Source organism: Simochromis diagramma, unplaced genomic scaffold (assembly GCF_900408965.1).
Source record: "Simochromis diagramma unplaced genomic scaffold, fSimDia1.1 OVJJ01000753.1, whole genome shotgun sequence".
Taxonomy (NCBI): Eukaryota; Metazoa; Chordata; class Actinopteri; order Cichliformes; family Cichlidae; genus Simochromis; species Simochromis diagramma.
The window spans coordinates 1516168-1537879 of NW_024387523.1; the positions used below are offsets into that span (position 1 = coordinate 1516168).

At 37.5% G+C, this 21712-nt stretch overlaps 1 protein-coding gene across 2 annotated transcripts; it reads right to left on the reverse strand.

The window, feature by feature from the left end:
- Positions 1-19642, reverse strand: LOC120726507 (protein C2-DOMAIN ABA-RELATED 1-like). 2 transcript variants are annotated; one of them, XM_040020137.1, is made up of 2 exons: positions 19628-19642; positions 1-639 (listed from the first exon to the last, which is right to left on the reverse strand). In XM_040020137.1, the coding sequence occupies exon 2, from the start codon at positions 623-625 to the stop codon at positions 236-238; it is 390 nt and encodes a 129-aa protein (XP_039876071.1). In that variant the 5' UTR covers positions 626-639; positions 19628-19642; the 3' UTR covers positions 1-235. The 2 variants fall into 2 exon arrangements, with proteins under 2 accessions (XP_039876071.1, XP_039876070.1); XM_040020136.1 differs by lacking the exon at positions 19628-19642 and adding an exon at positions 5355-5461.
- Positions 19643-21712: the final 2070 nt, after the last annotated feature.

Here is a 21712-nt window from a genome sequence, read left to right on the forward strand (position 1 = left end):
TTTTGTTGCAAGAAACTTTATTTCAATTGGTGAAACAGGCAGCAAGGACTGAAGTGTAGTAGAAAAACTTTACAGACTTTAAGACGTTTGATTTTTTGGTTAATGTGAGCATGATCAAAACCCTGAAAATGGATTTCAGATCTACTATAACAGTCTACATTGTTAAGCTGTGGTAAATGAAGGCTGCCTATGGACATCAGATGTCATACAAATCTCTGCATGCCTACTGATTGTTTCAACCAAGAGTATAAGTATAATGGAGAGTCCCGCCTTTGGTCAGGAAGCAGTCATGCTGATAGGTTCCCACCTTGAGCTGCCTTTGGCAGACTCCCAGCTGATCATCAAAGAGCAAGTCCAAGTCATAAACCTCGAGAGTCAGTGTGTCATTTTCCTCAGCATAGAAGTAGGAGAATTGCTCGTTCCACCAGGGGTTCGGGTCATTGTAGCGAACAGATGTTTTACCCAGAGAAGTAGAACCACAGGACACCGTGACATAGGCATCTGTAGTTAACAGGATAACGGTGGGAAGATCAGTCGCTCGCAGATCATACACCTTGAGTTGGGCTTCGACCATGATTGAACTGCACATGAACAGCAAAAGGACGAGGGGCACACTAGAGTCCATGGCTTTGCTGGAGGCTGTGGAGAAGGAAAAGTAGATTTACATTTTAGCCAGGATACCTGGATCAACACAATCAGCCCTTGTGAGGATCTATTTTATATTGGATGGAACACATTTATGCAATCCTCAGCATTGTCTACATATATATCCTCTGTGGATATTGCAGTGAACGGTGTTCCTGAGTCTGTACAGACATTTTCACTAAACTTAGCAATTTAATTAACTTTTAAATACATTATTTTTTCATAGTATAATCTTCACGTGCTTTATCCGAAGCACACTTTGTGTACTCACTACCTAATTTATAGCCAAAGTATTCACTCACTGTGTTTAGCTTAGCTCGTAGCCGACTCGTTAACACCATGGCTACTTCACCTGTCCCTCCTGCACATTGTGTCAGATGTTTAGTTACTCCTCGGCCTCCTTTAACAGTAATGATATCTTGTAACAAATGTAGCATATTTGCAGCGCTGGAGGCCAGGATTACTGAATTGGAGACTCCGCTTCGCACCCTTCATTCACCCGTAGCTAGCCAGGCCCCTGTAGCTGGTGCAGCCGAAGATAGCGTAGGCCCCGCTAGCTGTTCCCCGGCAGACCTCAAGCAGCTGGGGAAAGAGGGCGGCTGGGTGACGGTGAGGAGGAAGCATAGTCTTAAACAGAAGCCCCAGGTACACCACCAACCTGTTCATGTGTCTAACTGTTTTTCCCCACTCGGCAACACACCCGCCGGGGGTCAAACTCTGGTAATTGGGGATTCTGTTCTCAGACATGTGAAGCTAGAGACACCGGCAACCATAGTCAATTGTCTTCCAGGGGCCAGAGCAGGCAACATTGAAGGAAATTTAAAACTGCTGGCTAAGGGTAAACGTAAATTCAGTAAAATCATAATTCACGTCGGCAGTAATGACACCCGGTTACGCCAATCGGAGGTCACTAAAATCAATATTGAATCGGTGTGTAACTTTGCCAAAACAATGTCGGACTCTGTAGTTTTCTCTGGTTGCCTCCCCAATCAGACCAGGAGTGACATGTTTAGCCGCATGTTCTCCTTAAATTGCTGGCTGTCTGAGTGGTGTCCCAGAAACGATGTGGGCTTCATAGATATTTGGCAAAACTTCTGGAGGAAACCTGGTCTTGTTAGGAGAGACGGCATCCATCCCACTTTGGATGGAGCAGCTCTCATTTCTAGAAATATGGACAAATTTATTAAACCCCCCAAAATATGACTATCCAGAGTTGGGACCAGGAAGCAGAGTTGCAGTCTTACACGCCTCTCTGCAGCTTCTCTCTTCCTGCTACCCCCCAAAAACCCATCTCCATAGAGACTGTGTCAGCTTCCAAACAGACAGAAAACAAACTAAAAACCAGCAATAAACAACATAAACAATCACAAAGAAAGAACAATACAGTATCCACATCTGAACCAAAGACTAAAACAGTGAAATGTGGATTATTAAATATTAGGTCTCTCTCCTCCAAGTCTCTGTTAGTACATGACTTAATAATTGATCAACAAATCGATTCACTCTGCCTTACAGAAACCTGGTTGCAGCAGGATGATTATGTTAGTTTAAATGAATCAACACCCCCGAGTCATTCTAACTACCAGAAACCTCGAAGCACAGACCGAGGGGGCGGTGTGGCAGCAATTTTTCACACCAGCCTATTAATTAACGAAAGAACAAGACAGACTTTTAATTCATTTGAAAGCCTGATGCTTAACCTTGTCCACCCCAGCTGTAAAACTCATTGTCAAAATTGACTGAATTTTCCTTGTGCATATGTGTAACATGTCATCAGCTTTGCGTGCTATACGGAAAAAACAACAACAACAGTATTGGACAAAGTATTCCAAGACAAAAGCTGGAATACTTTGTGCATCTACATGTTATCATTGTTAGTGCCAAAAAGTTCACAGTATCATTTGCTGAGCCCTCAGGTTTCAAGGAAATGTGTGTGAAAAGATTAGTCTGCTAACAGCTGGTGTTGTTTGGACTGTGTTTCTGTTCACCTTGGTGTTATCACATGCTTTATTAATGGGGTCTTTTCCATAAATGTGACCAACACTGATGACAAGCATCTCTATGCTCTAAAACAAACAAACAAACAAAAAAAACAGTTAACCAGTTCAGGGTTGCAAGGGTCTCAAACATAATATTTTCTATTAGAATGCTGAGTTTAAAAAGAACAAGGCAGCAGATTATCTTTTATATTTTCCTCAAATTAATGTGGTAACAAAATGAACTCAGGCATATGAAATAGTACAAATGAAAAGAGTTGATTCACCACACAATGTGATCAGATTATTATTAAAACACAGGAAGTGTGAGCAAAATTATGGGAAACAAATTTAAAGGTTTAAATAGATCTAGATGATAAATTGAAGACAAAAAGATCTTCATTTTATAATATTCTACTATCATTACAATTTAATAAAATTAAAAAACATTTTTCAAAGCGACATTTTTTGTTGTCTTCACATTATAAAACATCTAGCATAGGCAACAACAGTAACAGCATGATCTTTTTTTCCCCTCTTTTTTATTCTCTTTTATCTTTTCTTTTAAAAGAGAGCTGTTTAAAGGTTTAAAGTTTTTCTCCTAAATAGAAATCATTACAGAACGCCTAGTCCTACTTAAAATCCCATTCATTTTTCTTTTATTTTATCATCTACTCGAACTAAGGAAAACGTTTGACTAACTCAAAGACAATTTCCACGCCTCCCCTGCCTGTCTGCAGAGGCAGTTTTGAATTTAGGAGCGGCAAGATGGCAGCGGCAAACCCTGGCGATTCTCCGGTAAGCATATTGTTTTTTTATCTTCAAGTTTGTCTTTTGAAACGTTAATTTTATTTAAATCCGTTGCTCACGTATAAAGTACACAGACGGGGTCTTTGCTCAACTCGTCTGAGGCGTGTCTCACTAAGCGCTACATGCTAGCATCTCGCTAACCGAGCTACCCTTTACATGCTGTGCTTTAGAAAATAGGATACTCGGTACAAAACCATACTCCGCAGATATTGATAGATAGACGAACACTGCAAATATAATGTTGGAAACGAGAACGGCCAGACCATCTTGACTGAATGCAACTTCGCTCCACACAAGTTTTGTGGTAGACATATTCATATTGGTATCTAATAAATGATTAATTCTTATATTTTATCGAATGTTAATTTATAAATTGTTTCTGTCTTTATGTGTTTGTTTCAGATTATGCAAGATGAAATTATTCAGTCAGCAAGACGCTGCAGTTGCTGACATCATCCAACCGAACTGCTACTGTGATGAATCAGAATACAAGGTACTTTAGCAAGACTTATGAGTAAATGTTATATTTTTTGTGTCCAATATTGTCTCCATATGATTTTGTTTTTTTGCAACATCTTGCAGAGAACAGAGTCAAGGTGGCCAGGGTACCAGCTTGGTCAACCCTGAAAGACCACCCGTTCATCAAGAAATGACCAGGTGAAAAAGTCATAAACTAAACGCATGAGCATGGAATTTAGGATGCAACTTTATATCTTACCTGCTCTACACTCAGGGCTTGAATTACAACAACAGTCAATCACATAAAAAAAAAAAAAAATACTTTTGGTAGTTCTGTGTCTCTGTCTCTCTCCTCCAAACCCAGATGGCTTCTGGTACTGAACCGGGTTCTGGTTCTGCTGGAGGTTTCTTCTTGTTAAAGGGGAGTTTTTCCTCTGCGCTGTCACTTCATGCTGCTCAGTGTGAGGGATTGTTGAGGTTGAGTCCATATGTCCTGGGAACAACTGCTGGGCAATGACACCATGCAATCTTCTGGGATTCCTTAGATAGAAAACTGCACTTGTCCTTGGTCTTCACAGCTCACCTTTATACAGTTTTTTTTTTTTTTTTTTTTTGCAGAGGCAAGAAATTTTCCTTTTTGACTGAAGTGTGTGGCTTGTGTATTGTGTTTTTGTGACGTTAAAGACTTGTTGCTGTCTACAACATAGAAAGTGGAGTTACAATCTCTCCAGCGATTAGAGCATTGTCTGTATGAGATGGTTGTGTGTTAAAATCCTAGTAGATCAGCAGTGTGTGAAATAGTTATTCCCCGTTCTGGTGCTCAGTGTCAACGTCAGCGGGTTGTTTTGAGTTGCTGCTGTGTGACTGGCTAATTAGATTTTTGCTTTAACATACAGCTATACCTAATAAAGTGGCTACTAAGTCAATCAGTCAATGGCCACAAAGTCATCAGATCTGACAGATGTGTAGTAGAAAAACAAGCAGTTGACATTTTAGAAGAATAAATACATTTACATATTACAGAAGTATAAAAAAAAGAAAACTATTAATGCTCCCGAACCTTGTCAGTAAATGCAACATTTGTTTTAAACATTACTGCACTGTAAGTGTGTCCTATGGCACGTGTGTACTCATGTACTCACGTCCTTGTAGCCGTCTGCACATGGACCGATTTTTCTTATTAATTTTTTCTATTTTTAGTTTTCTAATATATAATATCTCAATTTCACATTTGTGCTGCTGTAATAAGTGAATTTCCCCAATGTGGGATTAAATAAAGTCCATGTCTATGTAACAGCATGATCTAACTCATCTGATTATTATTAGTTTGGATCCATCTTATCTTTGATGCACAAATGTCTTTTAGAGCGCAGGCTACTCTGATTGGATTAGAACAATGAAAACCTTGTAATGTACACTTTTAATTTGAGGAAAAAAAGCAATAAGGCAGTTCTAAACTCTTACCTGTAGCTCGATCTTGTCTCTCACCACATTACCTGCTGTTAGGGACGTTTTAGAGGCTGACTTATCAGCTTTATGTCAACAATACAATGGCCACACAACCTGCTCCACTCTCACCATTATATAATATGAATCTTACAGGAATAAAAAAAATTATATTCTCATTTTATTCTCATTATTTTTGAGCACTTCTTTGTATTTTTTTCCAGTACAGAAGTGTCATAATTCTGCTTCCTTTTGACCCAGCATTTTGAGTTTCTTATATCCTAGTGATGTTTTGGTTTATGTTCACGTTTATTTATAGTCTTATTCTATTTTTGCATTTCTTTTAGTCCCTGTTCAGTTCTTGGATTATTAGGTTTTATTATTATCATGTTCTCCTGTTTACATGTTCGCTGTGTCTAGTTGTGTTTCCCCTGTGGCGTCATGATAATTTGCTTCAGCTGTGTTCTTATAATTTCCCAGTCTAGTTTTGATATTCCTGGAGAGAAGACTAAGAGACATAATATATTGTGTGGAAGTGTAGAAGCAACACATATCCATCCAAGGTACAGTCTGAAAAAAAGAGCAATGAAGATTATGAATAAAACCACTTCAAGAGAACCATCAAATCCGCTTTTTTAGTAAAATTAATATTTTCAAATTTAAGGATTTGGTCAACCTCAAAACTGCACAATGTACAAAACAGCAAACATCTTTTTAGTAAATGACACTTCCATTTTTTTGTTGTTGCTCCCTCTCATACATACGAGGGGCAGTTGAAGATATTGACATTGATGTGGTGGTAATTCAACTGCAAGGTGAAGAGAAGAGAGCTTTAAATAGATCTGAGTGGTCATTATCAAACAATAACAAGACTGCAAAATGAACCTGCATGTGTTTTTACACACACAGTGTGGAGGAGGTTTAGTCACTTTGTGGTTTCAGCGGAAGTTGTGACGAAGGAAACCACAGATAGAAAAAAAAAAAATGACAACAGCTCTCTGAGGTTGAAGTGTGGCAAATTTGCTTCTCTTTTGTGAAACGTTTCCCTTTATTAAAAAAAAAAGAAAAAAAGAAATTGCCACCACAAAGGTTTAAGCAACGACACAGTATGTACTTTTAAAGTTGAAAAAAGTGGAAAAGGAAATACTTTTGAGTGTAGACATTAAATAAATAGCTCTCAATACTACAAAGATATATTTTTTATGTTTATCCGAACTGTTATGGGAAGCAGGGCACTGATTACTGTTAATCTACACAGACTCAAGTCAATTTTCACAGCTATAGGCCAATTATGAGGTGATACTGTTGATATTTTTATTCATTGATTTAGCACACAACTAGGCTAGGCTATGTAGATCCTTTTCTCTTTACTTATGTTGGTAAAATGATCATTGAAGCTACTGCAATTTTGCCTGACAACATTTTTATGACAGCTATATTTGCCTGTACTTTCATATATATCATAATACATTGACACTCAATTCTCTGTCTAGAGAACACTGGTTAGCTAATGCTGTTGTCAAGTAGCCTATCACTAGCAAACAAACAGCAAGCCAAACGATTAATTCATATATGAAATTCCAATGTTACATGAAAATATGTATAATGCTTACCGGCTATTAAAGAAAAGTATCTTGAAATCCAAAGAATTCAAATTGCTGGATCAGCGGATAGAGGCAGTTTCTCACAAGTGCAGTAGTTTTTTAGTTTGGTTTTTTTTTTTTTTTTTTTTTAAGGCGGTTTTTCCCGAAGTTGCAAAAGTTTGACGTCACAACAATGAGCTCCATCACTTGCAATGTTGAATCTGGAACAACATTAATTATGACGATGTGGGAACAACACCAACATGAGGATATCAGATCATGTGGTAACTTCAGGTTTAACCCTGTTTTCTGTGTGAAGGTAGTTAACTTCTTCCTGGAGTAGATTTAATTGTAATTGCGGTTTTCTTTTGTTCTGCTTTTTAGCTTAACAGAGGAATGTTTGAATACTCAAAAGATTTTTTATCAAGTTGTGAATACAGCCAAGAAGAATATGTTCCGACAGCGACAGTTTAGCAGAAAGTACAAGTATGAGAAAAAGTAAGAGGAAATTACACAACTAAAAATATAAACCCATCTCTCAGGAACATACAAAGAGAAGCTGTCTTAAAAGGCATTCTCAGAGAACGGATACAAGTTCCATAACAGCAACTACTACTAGAGATAGTTTTGAATCACGTGATTTTGAAGAGCCCTTGTCTGGGTTAAATAAACCTGGAGAAACCATCTCAGCTGTAGATCTGTTATGGTCATGACACTTCAACAACAACAAAAAAACATGGTGGTAGACTGTACAAGAAAAACATTTTATTGTTGTTTTTGCTTTAAACCATAGATCAAAATGGCACGCCATTTGGGATCCAAACAAAGATAAACCCAAAGTGTTGAGAGCAATCAAATTCCCCAAGGAATCCAAAGAGCCAAGATTGCAGTTTACTTTACTGACTAACAAAGGTAACCGGGCCCATAATAATCGTGTGCTTGAAGAAGGAAAAAGGTCCACTACCTCCTCAACAATGTTGTGCATTAGTGAAGGCCAGTGACTACCTAACTGTGAGAATTACTTGAAGAGAAAATCCCTTTGGAGGTATACGTATGTAAAGATGTCATCTGAACGAAATAATCAAAGCCATGAAGCCTGGAACATCCAGGGTACAGTCTATTTGTTAATATGCTGAACCACTCCCAAGTGGTGTAAATGAACGGTTTCGGAAACTGGTCCTTGATAAGACTGGCGATGAGATCACCAATGTTGTCCACAGTGAGAAAAACATACTGAAACTTGGGGAACACCTCTTCAGTAAGCTTTGACACGATGTTGTAAAACATGAATCACAGGGCGACCATGGCTCAGGGGATAGTAGAGGTATAGTAATCATTCCCAACTATTTTCAGTTGAAGATGATAAAGGATTCAGAAAGTTTATTCATGCAGGCCTATATGACAGAGAATGTGCATCTTCTTTTTGTTTTCATATTTTAATTTATATTTAAAATATTGTTTTGTGTTCACTGTAAATTTGTTTAAAAGGAAAAAGCTGAAAATTTAAATAGTTATGTGAAAAGTAAATAGTTGGTTTTTGTATTGTATGATTTATTTATTACATTTTATGTGGAGTGAATAAATAAAAGTATATTTACGGTGGCCCCTATCGACAAAGCACATACAAACTCCAAAGCACGTAAAAACTCTATAGCACGTACAAACCACAACAGAAGTGCTCCAGGATGCTAGGCGCAGTGTTGAGCATTCGTTACCTAGAGGCTACACAAGCCAGGAAGTACCAACGATTGGATTTGGTGTGTGGTAGTAACAGGTAAATGAACTTTTTTTTTTTTAATTATTTGAATATATAGGACTGCTTGTGTATAAGTACACAAACAATACACATATGCTTTCAATTGTGTAATTTAAGTGATCTAGGTAGCTCTGTTTTGGAAGTTCAGTTAATTCTAGAAATATGTTTTGGAGTTTGTACGTGCTTTGTCTCTAGGTGCCACCGTAAATATTTATATATAAACATATATAAATAAAACTCCTTTTTTTACATTAGTAATTCCTGTTGTGCATAATTTTACATTGTTGTTAATAATAAATTAATTAAAGCAACAAAACAACCCGAAGAGCCGGCTCTTTTTAGTGAGCCGAGCCGAAAGAGCCGGTTCTCTAAAAAGAGCCGGAAATCCCATCACTAATGTGGACGGAGATTTTTTTTTTCTTTCAAAACTCCACTTGTGGACAGAATGTTTTTTTTATTTTAACTAAAACGGACAATCTCTGTTTTCAAAAATACCCGTGTACGTGTGGACGTAGCCTTAAATAACAGAAAAACCAACCATCTTTATGGCGTAATTATTTTACATGGTTTTTTTTTTCCCCTGTGTAATAATATTCAACATTGCTATCAATACATTTTTCAAAAAAAAAAAATAAAAAAAAAATGCCTCTCTGTGCAAAATGGGTTTAAAAACATAACTGTGGGATACTGTTTGTCTGTGATTTGGACAGCCCACGAACTAATGCTAAGAGTGTGCAAAGCAGTAATCAGAGGAAAAGGTATCTATTTTGAAGACTCTAAAATATTAAACGTGTTTTGAGTCATTTCAGACTTTGTTTACTACAGAATTCCATATTTCATTCGTTCATCTACAATGAACATAGGCATGAAAATAAAGAAAAACATGAGAAGGTGTGTCCAAACCTTTGACTGGTAGTGTATGTGTATGATTCCTGATACATCAGAGATAAGAATGAACTGTTTTAGTTTGCTTTTAAAAACACAAATAGAAAATATTAGTTTTAAACTTATCTGAAAAATTGGTTTACAGGTGAATCTCTGGATTACAGAAGAAATGCACTAATGTTGGAGAGCACAAAGACCCACATCCAGTTGATGGTAATCTGTTAAATTAGGGGAAATATGTCTGGGGAAATCCTGCAGGTTTTAGAGCTCACCCTGGGTCAACACACCTGAATCAAATGATTAGTTCATTATCAGGCCTCTGGAGAACTTCAAGACATGTTGAGGAGGTAATTTAGTCATTTAAATCAGCTGTGTTGGATCAAGGACTCATCTAAAACCTGCAGGTCATCGCCCCTTCAGGCCGGGAGTTCGACGCCTATGACATAAATGATGGTGAAAAATTATGTTTTTTTGTTTGTTTGTTTTTTATGAGATTTTTTATTTTTTATTTGTTGTCTATTAGTCTGATGAATACCATCTGATCCCCTAAAGCGGGTCTCCAACTCCAGTCCGAGCTACTGTCCTGCAGCTTTTAGATTAGGGGTGTCAAACTCCAGTCCTCGAGGGCTGGTGTCCTGAAACATTTCCATGTGTCCCTGTTGCAACACACCTGAATACAATTAGTAGGTCTTTAGCAAGACTATAGAAGTTGAATTCATGCTGAGGTGGCAATTTGTCCATTTGATTCATGTTACAGCAGTCATGAGTGAATGAACATGGTGCAATTCTATTTGTCCCTAACCATCAGGAACCCTCATCGAGTGGAAAAAAGTTAGCGTTCATCCTCCAGCTTCACTGTGTTTATATTATGCTAACATAGCTGTGTTGCTAGCGATCACGTAGCACATTATTATATACCAGCTAGTCCAACTTCAGTAACCCTACAAACGCTACTGCTGCTTAGTTTTCTGTCTTCATTTATGTTGGAAGTGATAGCAGAGCTGTACGTTTTAATTTTTTCAGATTGGACCTAGATTACTCCACGAGGCTCCTGACTACGATAGCCATAATGCTCCCGACAATCCATCAAGTGCAGCTTTGTAGCTTACCAAAGTTGTACTAAAAGATTTGACAGATTTGAGCGCCATATACCTCATAAAATCGGTTCGAGGTCAGTAAGCACAACTGTAATTCATACATAAAGCGTACAAGATTATAAGGCACACTGTAGATTTTTTTTTTTTTTTTTTTAGAAAATTAAAGGATTTTAAGTGCGCCTTATAATGGGAAAAATACGGTACTTAAATTTACAACACAGCAGAATCAAATGGTTGAATCACCTCTTAAGCATGTCATCAAGTTTGGCAAAGGCCCAGCAACAGGCCATTTATTTGATCAGGTGTGTCAGAACAAGGATGCATCTAAAAGCTGTAGGACATTAGAGCAGGGTTTTCCAGCTCCAGTCCTCTAGACGTTGTGGTCTTCCAAACAAAAGGATTCTCATTCAAACATCAAGGTTGCGGTGTGTCTTGACAGGTCTAAGTGCTTGCTAGTGATGTGTGGATCGATACTGAAATATCGATTCCTCCGATATCAGTCATTTATGTTCTAGAATCAATTCAATCAGTCTCTCTGAGATGAACTACACTGCCAAAAGTATTCAGTCACACATCCAAATAATTAAATTCAGGTGTTTCAGTCACTTCCATGGCCAAAGGTTTTATAAAATCAAGCACAGGTAGGGCTGCTCGATTATGGCAAAAATGATAATCACGATTATTTTCACTGAAATTGAGATCACGATTATTTGACGATATTTATTTAACCCTTTAAGACCTACTATAGAACCAAGTCCGCTAGAGCTTATATTATTTTTTTACATGTTGTAGTGCCATTTGTGGGAGCATTTCAAGTTGCTATACAACTGTTATAGCCCATATTTTACTAATATGTATGCATTAAGTCCATAGTAACTACATTAATTGCAAAAAAGTGCAATAAACTACAAAAAAAATTGAAAATCGCTTTTGTTTTGTTTACATATATTTCTACTTGGAGAAATTTAAGAGGTTTATCCCTCAAAACTTTAAATACAAAAAAGTTGCAAAAAATAGTTTACAACAACAGGAAATTTATTTTGAGTGTCTTCATAGTTTTATTTTGGAGATACAGCAATTTTTATATACTGCAGGAAAAACAAAAAACAATCCTATGATGCAAATTTGCAAAGAAAACAGCATGTGTATCAAAATAAACTATTTCCAGCAGTGCAGTTCGAGTTCTAAGCATCCCAGAAACTATTCAGAAAAGTCAAACATGACCAGTATAGGTTTTTAAGGCCTACAAGTAAAAAACTACATTTCCGCGAAAATGACGTCACTTCCGGTTTCGGCCAGGAAATGGCGGACATGCGACAGTTCGCGCTGACGTCGGTTTCAATGTGGGAAGTGTTACGAACAGCTGATCGGATCGGCAAAGCGTGTTTCTGGAATATTATGTTTTTGTTCCTGCAAGCGCTTTTTATGCAATTTTTGCAAAGCTATATGTGGAAGTAAACCGTGACCTAGGACAATCTGATGGCATGAGATGTAAGTACAACTCCTCCGGTTTCATATGCAAAAGAAATTATTGCGCTAGCTTACGCGGTTCAGGTTCTACAGGGATTTAAAAATAGTTACGCAAAACGGAGCGTGCTGCTCTGACCGGCTTTAAAGGGTTAACAATGACTTTAAAAAAATAATATAAAATAGTGTGCAACACCACTGAAGTTTTTTTTTTAACCTCTCTTTTCAACCAACGGCCGTCACTCTCCAAATAACTTCTGCTTAGCTTTCCGAGCTTCCCTCGGGTCCTCTTAATCAGCAGTCTCCAACCTTTTTTGCGCCACGGACCGGTTTATGCCCGACAATATTTTCACAGACCGGCCTTTAAGGTGTCGCGGATAAATGAGGGAGGGGCTAATAATCGGCTCAGTCATTTTTAATGATCGTTGAAAGCCCAGATCGTAATCGTGATTAAAATTCGATTAATTGAGCAGCCCTAAGCACAGGTATGCAAACTGCTTCTACAAACAGTGGTGAAAGAATGGATTGCTCTCAGGAGCTCTGTGAATTCCAGTTTGGTTCTGTGATAACTCCTTACGCTTTCCATACGCCCCTGTCACGTGGCGTGTGCTAACCATTTCACAAAGCAAGAGCCATAAAAAGCATGTAGCAAATTTGTTGTGGAAGAACTTGAGAAGCCTGTACAGGGTTGTAATATGATCTGATAAAACACTTTTCAGGTGAATTGGGGGACAGACTGCAAGCCAGGCCTTTTTGTCCAACGTCAGTGTGTGATCTCACAAATGTGAGAAAAGTGAATGCGTTTGGCATATAGTGTACGTAGTCCTAGCAGAACATGAAATGAAATGCTTTTAATTTGTTCTCTAAGAACAAATAGACCCCAAGGTGAATTTTGAAAATAACCATCTATTTATTCACTGCTATCTGGCATTTACGTGACATGAACACCAGGGCCTTGTTTAAGAAAAGCTTCAAAATCAGAGTAACTATGCGAACATGTAAATCAAAACCAGCACCTCCATTTTGGCGCTGGTCCATTCGTCCTGGGCTAAAGAATATGAATGTATATATGTTAGTACTGACCAAGACGGTCATTTTAAGGAAGAGCAAATAAAGAGCGATTTTAATGTCATTGCTCCACATGTGCATCTGCTAAAAACCTAAAAGTTCAAATCTGTGAATTTGTCGTTTGACCCTAAACTTCAGATCAACTTTCTGTTTGTTTTTTTAAATTAATTTGCACCTCAATTTGTGCTTTGATGGCAACATTAAGCTAAACAGGAAACTCACAGAAACATACACACAGACAACCCAATACTGAATAGAGGAAGACAAAGGACTTAAATAAACAAAAGGATAATGAGAGGATGAGGAACAGGTGGCAACACAGCTGGGACAAATCAGACCTAAGGAGACAAGGGGAAGCAAAATTAGACATACTGCACACAGGACAGGGACTTTCACAATAAAACAGGAAACAATGTGGAACATAGACATGACAACACAAGCTTGACAATTAGAACATGGAACACGCAGACATGAAATACCTGAGGAGACAAAGAACACAGGAAGAGACTAAAGCATGGGCATAATAGAAAGTAAAATACAGAGGAAAAGACAGACTATATAGGGGACAGGAAAAGACTCATAAATCGTGGAGACATGGATGAAACAAAATCCTAATTAAATAATACTACAAGAACTATATATTATGTTAAACTAACATAAGAAAAATAAAAAAAACTAAATAAACTCAAAACACTGGGTCACAGACCCGGGATTATGACAATTCCAGCATTAGATGACTACAATGACTCTATCTACTGTTTTAAGCTAAACATAATGGTTTAAATTGACTCACATGTTTCTTTCCTCATCTCTGAATTAACAGGTAGGCATAATTTGTTAAGTGAAAGTGCCAGGTTCATGTGAATCATCTTTAGATTCATCCTGTGTGGGCCTGCTATCATGTGTCCCATCCTCTCCAGATGCTGCCGCCATCTGTTTTAAGAGAAGACAACAATATGTCTATCAATTTTTGATAGATTGTGGAAGCACTGAAACTGAGGATGAGTTTCACCTCTCTTTGTGGCACAGGATGCCCAGATTTGTTTTTCATGGCTACCTTAGGAATCTTTTCACATTCTTGTTCTTCCTCCTCTTCTGAATAGCCTTCAGATTCATCCTGTGTGGGTTTCCAGTCATCTGTCCCATCATGTTCAGATGAGCTCACAGACTGCTTTTAGAGCAGAAAAATATATATTTTGCTCATTTTCCATGGATTTGTGAAAACAACATATTTACATCGTTAACTACAGGAGAAGAAACTTAGCTGGATTTTTCTTGCCCACCTTAGGAACCCATTCTCAAAGTTATGTAACATTAGTGATGTTTGTACTTTCAGCGTTAACTTGGTTTTAAAGCCTGTACTTCTAAAAAAAAAAAATTAAATAAAATTATATATATATATTAGTCGACCTTAATCTTACAGAGAATGTGAGGATTTGATAGTAGGGCTGCACGATTTTGCATAAAATGAGAATCACGATTTTTTTGCTTAGAATTGAGATCACGATTCTCTCACGATTTTCTTTTCCAATATAAATATTTATTGCGCTTATTAACTGCACATCAACTTCGTAACAGTTGAGACTGAACATAAAAACAATAAATAAACATAAAAACAACAAATGTCTCACATTTTGTCGTTGCCGCAAAATGTTGTACTGCTTGAAATTCCGTCTCCACCGTTGCTCGACACTGTGTGTATAGAGCAGGTAGTGCAACAATAGAAAAATAGTTGCGGGACAGCGCTGTGTAGCGTTTGTCTAGGGTGTTGATCATTTTCCTAAATCCCTCGTTTTGCACAGTGTTGATGGGAGCCATATCTTTGGTCAGGTGATAAGTAATAGCCTCCGTAATTTCTTTGTGCCTGCGGGAGTTCGACGGGTATAGGGAAGCGCTGTATAAGGTTCCCGTTATTGATGTTTGGGTGGTTGACCGGGACGGATTTTCTCCTGTCACTTTCTCATCATCCCTGACGTGCTCGCCGTTGTTTTTTCCCCTGCCAATTTTAGCAGCCAGCTTCTGTATCACGTGGTATAAGGCTCCGCCCTTGTCATTTGTTGAGCAGGAAGAGTGAGCGCTTGTTTTCATGCAGATTAGTCCCGGATCAAAATGCGGTACAATCGTCTTCGTCTTTTTTTTTTTCTTCTTCTTCTTTTTTTTTTAAATCGTTGTCATTTGGAAATGAGATCGCACATAAGTATGAATTGAGATCGCGATTTTCTAACGATTAATCGTGCAGCCCTAATATTTACATGCTTCCCGCTCCCGTACATTTTTCTTGTAAAACAAAGGGGGGCCTAGCAAAAAAAGTTTGGGAACCACTGCTATGGCGAATTCTTAAACTGGTTGAATGTCACATAGTTGGACCTCAGGTATCACTGCAGCTCAGTGATACCTGGGATTCTTTCTCTCTATTGTTGTTCAGGTCTTTATTTTACAATATTTTACAATATAAAGTGTTTTGAAGTAACTGTTGTTGTGATTTGGCATTGCATAAATAAAATTGTATTTAATTTAATTAAACTGTTCCAGATTTGGGTCATTTCCCAAGACATAATCCTTTATCTCATTAGGCGCATGCCCCAACATTGCCAGGCATGCATACACGGCTGTGAGGACATAAACTACTAAGTACCAATTTGAGTTACTGGAATTAAATTTTGGCAAATGGGCTAGCCTGCCATTTTTTCACTATGATTTTCATGTTGTCATTGAATTCAGGCCTCTGTGGGTTGATTATTTTCATTTCCATTTAACAATGTCAACCAACGAGGGCGATCGTGGCTCAAGAGTTGGAAGGTTGCTGGTTCGAGCCCCGTCTCCGACAGTCTCAGTCGTTGTGTCCTTGGGCAAGACACTTCACCCGTTGCCTACTGGTGGTGGCGCCAGTGTCCGGCAGCCTCGCCTCTGTCAGTGCGCCCCAGGGCAGCTGTGGCTACAATGTAGCTTGCCATCACCAGTGTGTGAATGGGTGGATGACTGAATGTAGTGTAAAGCGATTTGGGGTCCATAGGAACTAAGTAAAGCTCTATACAAATACAGGCCATTTACCATTACCAATGTGGCATCGTTGCATTCTTAACACATTGCCCGAACCATATGACTTTAGATTCCCCGCATGATTTTTTTTTTCCCCAGTTGGGATCTGATGTGTTTTCATGGAGATTTTATTTATTTATTTATTTATTTATTAACAGTGTACATCAGTCTTTCTCACTGACTGACACTAGGACTTTGATTTTATGGACGTTTGAATTCTTGTTTGTGTTTTCATCGGTGTTTGATATTTAGGTTTTGGTTTTGTTTGCTTCATTAACTCTTGTTGTATTTTAGTGCAAGTTGGTATTTATAAACCGGTCAGTGTTTTCGGTCTCATCTTCCATTGTCTTTTCCTTTTTTTACTTCTTGTCTTCCACAATCTCCTTTTGTTTATAAATCGTCCTGTCCTTGCTCTCAGTAACTGTCGCAGCGTCTTTTCACCTTCTCTTGTGTGCTACTTGTTGCTCCCTTGAAGTCGACAGATTTGCTAATCTTTGCTGTTTGGTGCCATTTTGGATTTGCATGAACTGAAATAATTATTGTTACATTCTGTTTGTTTCTTGGAATCCTTTTTTACAGTAAATATACAGTTCAGGCCATAATTGTTTGGAAAACACAGTTTATGTGTCATGGTCGGCTGTGTGGCAGGCAGGCAGGAGTGGTGGACCCAAAATGCAGGACTCTTAGGAAACGAGGTTTCAACTGAAAATGCAGCTTTATTGCTGGAACAAAACTTCAACATAAAATAAAACTCACAAAAGCAAAAAAAACCCTCTAAACTGAGATGCAGGAGGACTGGAAATCATGAACACACAGCAGGTGAGGGTGAACAGCCGTTAACGATGCAACACTGACATAAAGACACACTGGGCTTAAATACACTGAGGGAGTCATCAAGGAATTAGAGACAGAAGGGGGACACAGCTGGGAGAAATGAGACCTAACGAGACAGGGAGAGCAAAGCCGGAACACTGACATCAGACAGGAACAAGAACCTTCAAAGTAAAACAGGAAACAAAACACACTTTACTAAGACATGGACTAGACAGAGAGAGACAGACTTGACACTGACCAAAGTCTACTAAATAATAATCACAATCACAACAGTATCACTGATAAATCAAATCATAATCTAGAAAAACACCAAAGCATGAAAAACAGAAAGCTGGGTCAACATGACCCAGAACCGTGACAGTATGTATTTTGGCTCCATATACCGCCACACTGAAATATTAAAATGTGAGCAGAGAAAGCATTGGTTGCTATAATTTCAAAGCTCAATCTTCAGATGATTTCTTCTGCACATTACAAGCACTAGAGGAATTGACAGCCCAAATAAGCACCCCTCTCTCCTCCTCTTCTCCTTCTCTCTGGACATCCAATCACCATTGTTGACACACAATAAGCTGATGTCCAGCCACACTTTATAATACCTCACTTTTACTCTTCAAAACTCTGTGTTTGTCAATCACTGTAATCTCAATATAATTTATTTTATTAAATCATACATGTCAAACATTGTCTGAATATTTACTTAGTCATTGTTTTTTTGTTGCAAGAAACTTTATTTTGATTGGTGAAACAGAGCAGCAAGTACTGAAGTGTAGTAGAAAGAGTTTACAGACTTTAAGAGGTTTAATATTTTTGGTTAATGTGAGCATGATGAAAACCCTGAAAATGGATTTCAGATCTCATATAACAGTCTACATTACTGTGGAGAAGGAACAATAGAGCTTTACATTTTAGCCAGGATACCTGGATTCAGCCCTAGTGAAGGTCTTAATATTATGTTATTATTATATATTATATTGGATGAAGCACATTTATGCAATCCTCAGTGATGTCTGTATATCCTCTGTGTATATAGCAATGGATTCCTGAGTCTGTTCAGGCTTTTTCACTACACAACTGTGTCTGTTTTTAATGCAGTGCTCCAGGGTTATTAAGTGGCTTATCAGTTGTATTTTTATCCTACCAGTTTACTCAAAACCTCCTCCCTGCACAGACTTTATAACCATGTCAACTTTCTTCTCCTTTACTTTTCTCATAACTACTACACAATAGACTCCACTCTCAAAATTAAATGCATCTGTGGGTTGCAATAACCTGCAAGTTTAAGATCTTGAGCTCATCAAAATGAGAATATTTCATTTCTTTTAATTTTCTTTTTTAAAACTGAGTGATCCACTTCCACTATTCAGTAGTTTGGAAACTGAGCAGTAGGCCATTATAACATGAACCTTTAGAGTAAACATAGCAAAGAAGTATGTAAAATCATAAATATCTAAAATTTAGAACAGGAAACTTAGTAAACCGGTTTTACAAATAGGAGACCTGTAGAAATGCTACATATTAGCCTCCTGATCCTGTTCTGTTAATTGATATTACAATTATATTTTGAATATTGACTGAATTTTCCATGTGCATATTGTGAATTAGGCCTTCTTTAATTTAAAAAAAAATAAGCTAAGATTTTATAGTTCAGGTATTCTTTGGGTTTCAGGAAGGTTCGTGGGTTAGGGTTTTTAATGCTGTGTGTAACATGTCTTCACAGTTAGCTCTGTGAGCTATACCCAAAAAACAAGAAGGTATCCCAGGACAAAAGCTGGAATACTTTGTGCACATACATGTCGTCACTGTTGGTGCTAAAAAGCTGACAGTATGATTTGCTGAGCCCTCAGGTGTCAAGGTAATGTGTGTGAAAAGATTAGTCTGCTAACAGCTGGTGTTGTTTGGACTGTGTTTCTGTTCACTTTGGTGTTATCACATGCTTTATTAATGGGGTCTTTTCCATAAATGTTACCAACACTGATGAAAGGATGAAAAGCTCAAGCATCTATACATCAAATTTTCAACCACTTAACCAGTTCAGGGATGTGAGGGGCTCAAAAAAGGCAGCAGATTATTTTAATTAATTTTAAAATATAAAAGAAAGTGTTGTAATAAAATGAACTCAGACATGTGAGATAGTACAAATGAACGTGGGTTTACTCACCACACATAAATCAGTTCTGTGATCAGATTATTATTAAAACATAGGGAGCAGGAGCAAAAATACGGGAAACAAATGTAACTGTTTAAATAGATATAAATGATAAATTGAAGACAAAAAGATTTAAATTTTGTAACATTCTTCATTAATTAATTTTCAAGTTTTTCAAAGTAAATGTTTTCTGCTGTGTGCAACATGTCTTCATATATCTAACATAACCAACAACAGTAACAACACGATCTAACTCATGTGATTGTTATGAGTTTGGATCCATCTTAGTAAATCAGAAGGGCACAAATGGCTTTTACAACACAGGCTATTCTGACTGGATTAGAACAAGGAAAACTTCACATTGTCCACTTTTAATTTGAGCAGAAAGCAAGAAGGCAGTTCTAAACTCTTACCTGTAGCTTGGTCTTGTCTATAATAATAATAATAATAATAATAATAATAATAATAATAATGGATTGCATGAACTGGAAACACTTGTGGAAAAAAAAAAAGAAGCTAATAATTAGGTTTAAAAGAATAACACATAGCATATAAGGTAAGAACATCAATGTGATGATAAAGGAGCAGGAAAGTGAAGAAGAGAGAGATTTAGTCCGATCTGAGCGGTCATCCCTATGTTTAATCTTATCTGGAGTCTGGACAGATTGCGTCTTCTCTTTGTGCCTGTATGGGATTCCTCCCACAGATGTAATATTGTTTTAGTTTCTCAAAGTTTCCAGAGTGTGAACCTTTTTCAGTACTCATACTGCTAACTGTGATGACTGTCAGACCAACAGAAAGCATGAAAGCATGTTATTTTAGGTAACCACATGTTAAAATATCACACACCTTTGGGGACTGGCTGACTCCAAAGCTCCTTTTTCTGTAACGTTTAGATGGTGGAGAGGCATGCTGGAAAATATATTTCTTATATTTCCTGATTAAATGTTGACTACACTACTAATAAGCAGTGCTGGCAAAACTTTGTTGAGCAGATGTTTTGATGAGTAAGTAGTTTATGTTTTTGTGAAGCTCTGAAATATTGTTATACTTTGAAAATGTGCACTCCTACTGTAATATGTGTGTGTGTGTGTGTGTGTGTGTGCGTGTGTGCGCAATTCATCCTTTGGAAATGATTGTTTAATGTGGAATTCTATAAATGACTGTGCTTGTTTGCTACAGTGACCCATCCAGTGTGTGAAGGCCTGTGGTTAATAGACTTCTCTCTTTTGTTGCATGCTTTACACATTACAGTTGTCTTTATTTAACTTTAGTAAGGTTAAATCTGAAAATCTGGTGATTTAGCATGAACTTAATTAAATATAAGCTGTCTTCCTCTGACGTCTGACTGTGGTTGCTGTCCATGGTGCTGATTAAAAGCTGGAATTATGCTAATGGTGGTGGTGGTGGTGGTGTGTGTGTGTGTGTGTGTGTGTGTGTGTGTGTGTGTGTGTGTGTGTCTGACTGACTTTGGGCATTCATATTGAAGTACAAAGATGTTATATAACATAGCCAGTGAAAACGATTCATAAGTGTGAATTATCAGATGAAAGATATGTTGTTGAATTTCCAGAGAATTCCAGAGACATATGGAAAATCTACCAGAGGAGAGCAAAACATCCAAAAAGGTTTAAATTTCAGGTCAAATTTATTAAAATAAATCAAATTTATTACTTAAAATAATGAATTGATCGAATCTTCTAGAAATGAAAACTATTATTTGCTAGCGTTGTTGTCTCACAGCAACAAGGTTCTATGTCCAGTCTTTAATACAGCTGTGGTCCTCAACAGCTGTAAATGTTCATCTACCTGTATAAAACTACACTATGTTGTGTTACTGAAAGCTTACATGTCCACTTTATGTCTTCTCTTAATGTTTATCGAGTGAAACTGACTCTCAACGTGCAGAGTGAGTTTGCACAAGTTTTCTTAAAGATATGCTGGATGTGGTGTGATAAAGTTGAAAATAATACTACTTAAAACTACCATGTTTCTCTTGTGCCTTTGTCAGGTTCGTGTGTCATAGCCTGTTTTTCCTGTTTTATTGTGATAGTCTCTTGTCCTAAGTGCATCATGTTCAGTTTTGCTTCCCCTTGTGTCATTAAGTGCATTCAGTTCAGCTGTTTCTCCCCAGGTATCTCCACTTTGCCTATTTCCTTCTTATGTATTTAAACCCTTTGTCTGTGTTCATGTAACCTTAGCATTATGTTTCCTAGTTCCTAACTGTAATAAAGTGCTTTCATGTTATGTCTCCTGCATCCTGCACTTTGGCTCCAAACCCTGCCTTCAGCACTGAGGTACATGAGACCTCGGTGTAATACAGCTGTGGAAAGCATGTAGAACTGTGACAAATATACATGAAGTAACAGATACATGTTCTTGTATCTGCACTCAACTACAGTGTATGTTACAACCATCTATTAAATACTTACTGCCAATGAAGCCATTTTCTACATGCAAATAATCATATAATGTTAAAGATGTAAACTAAATTGTAT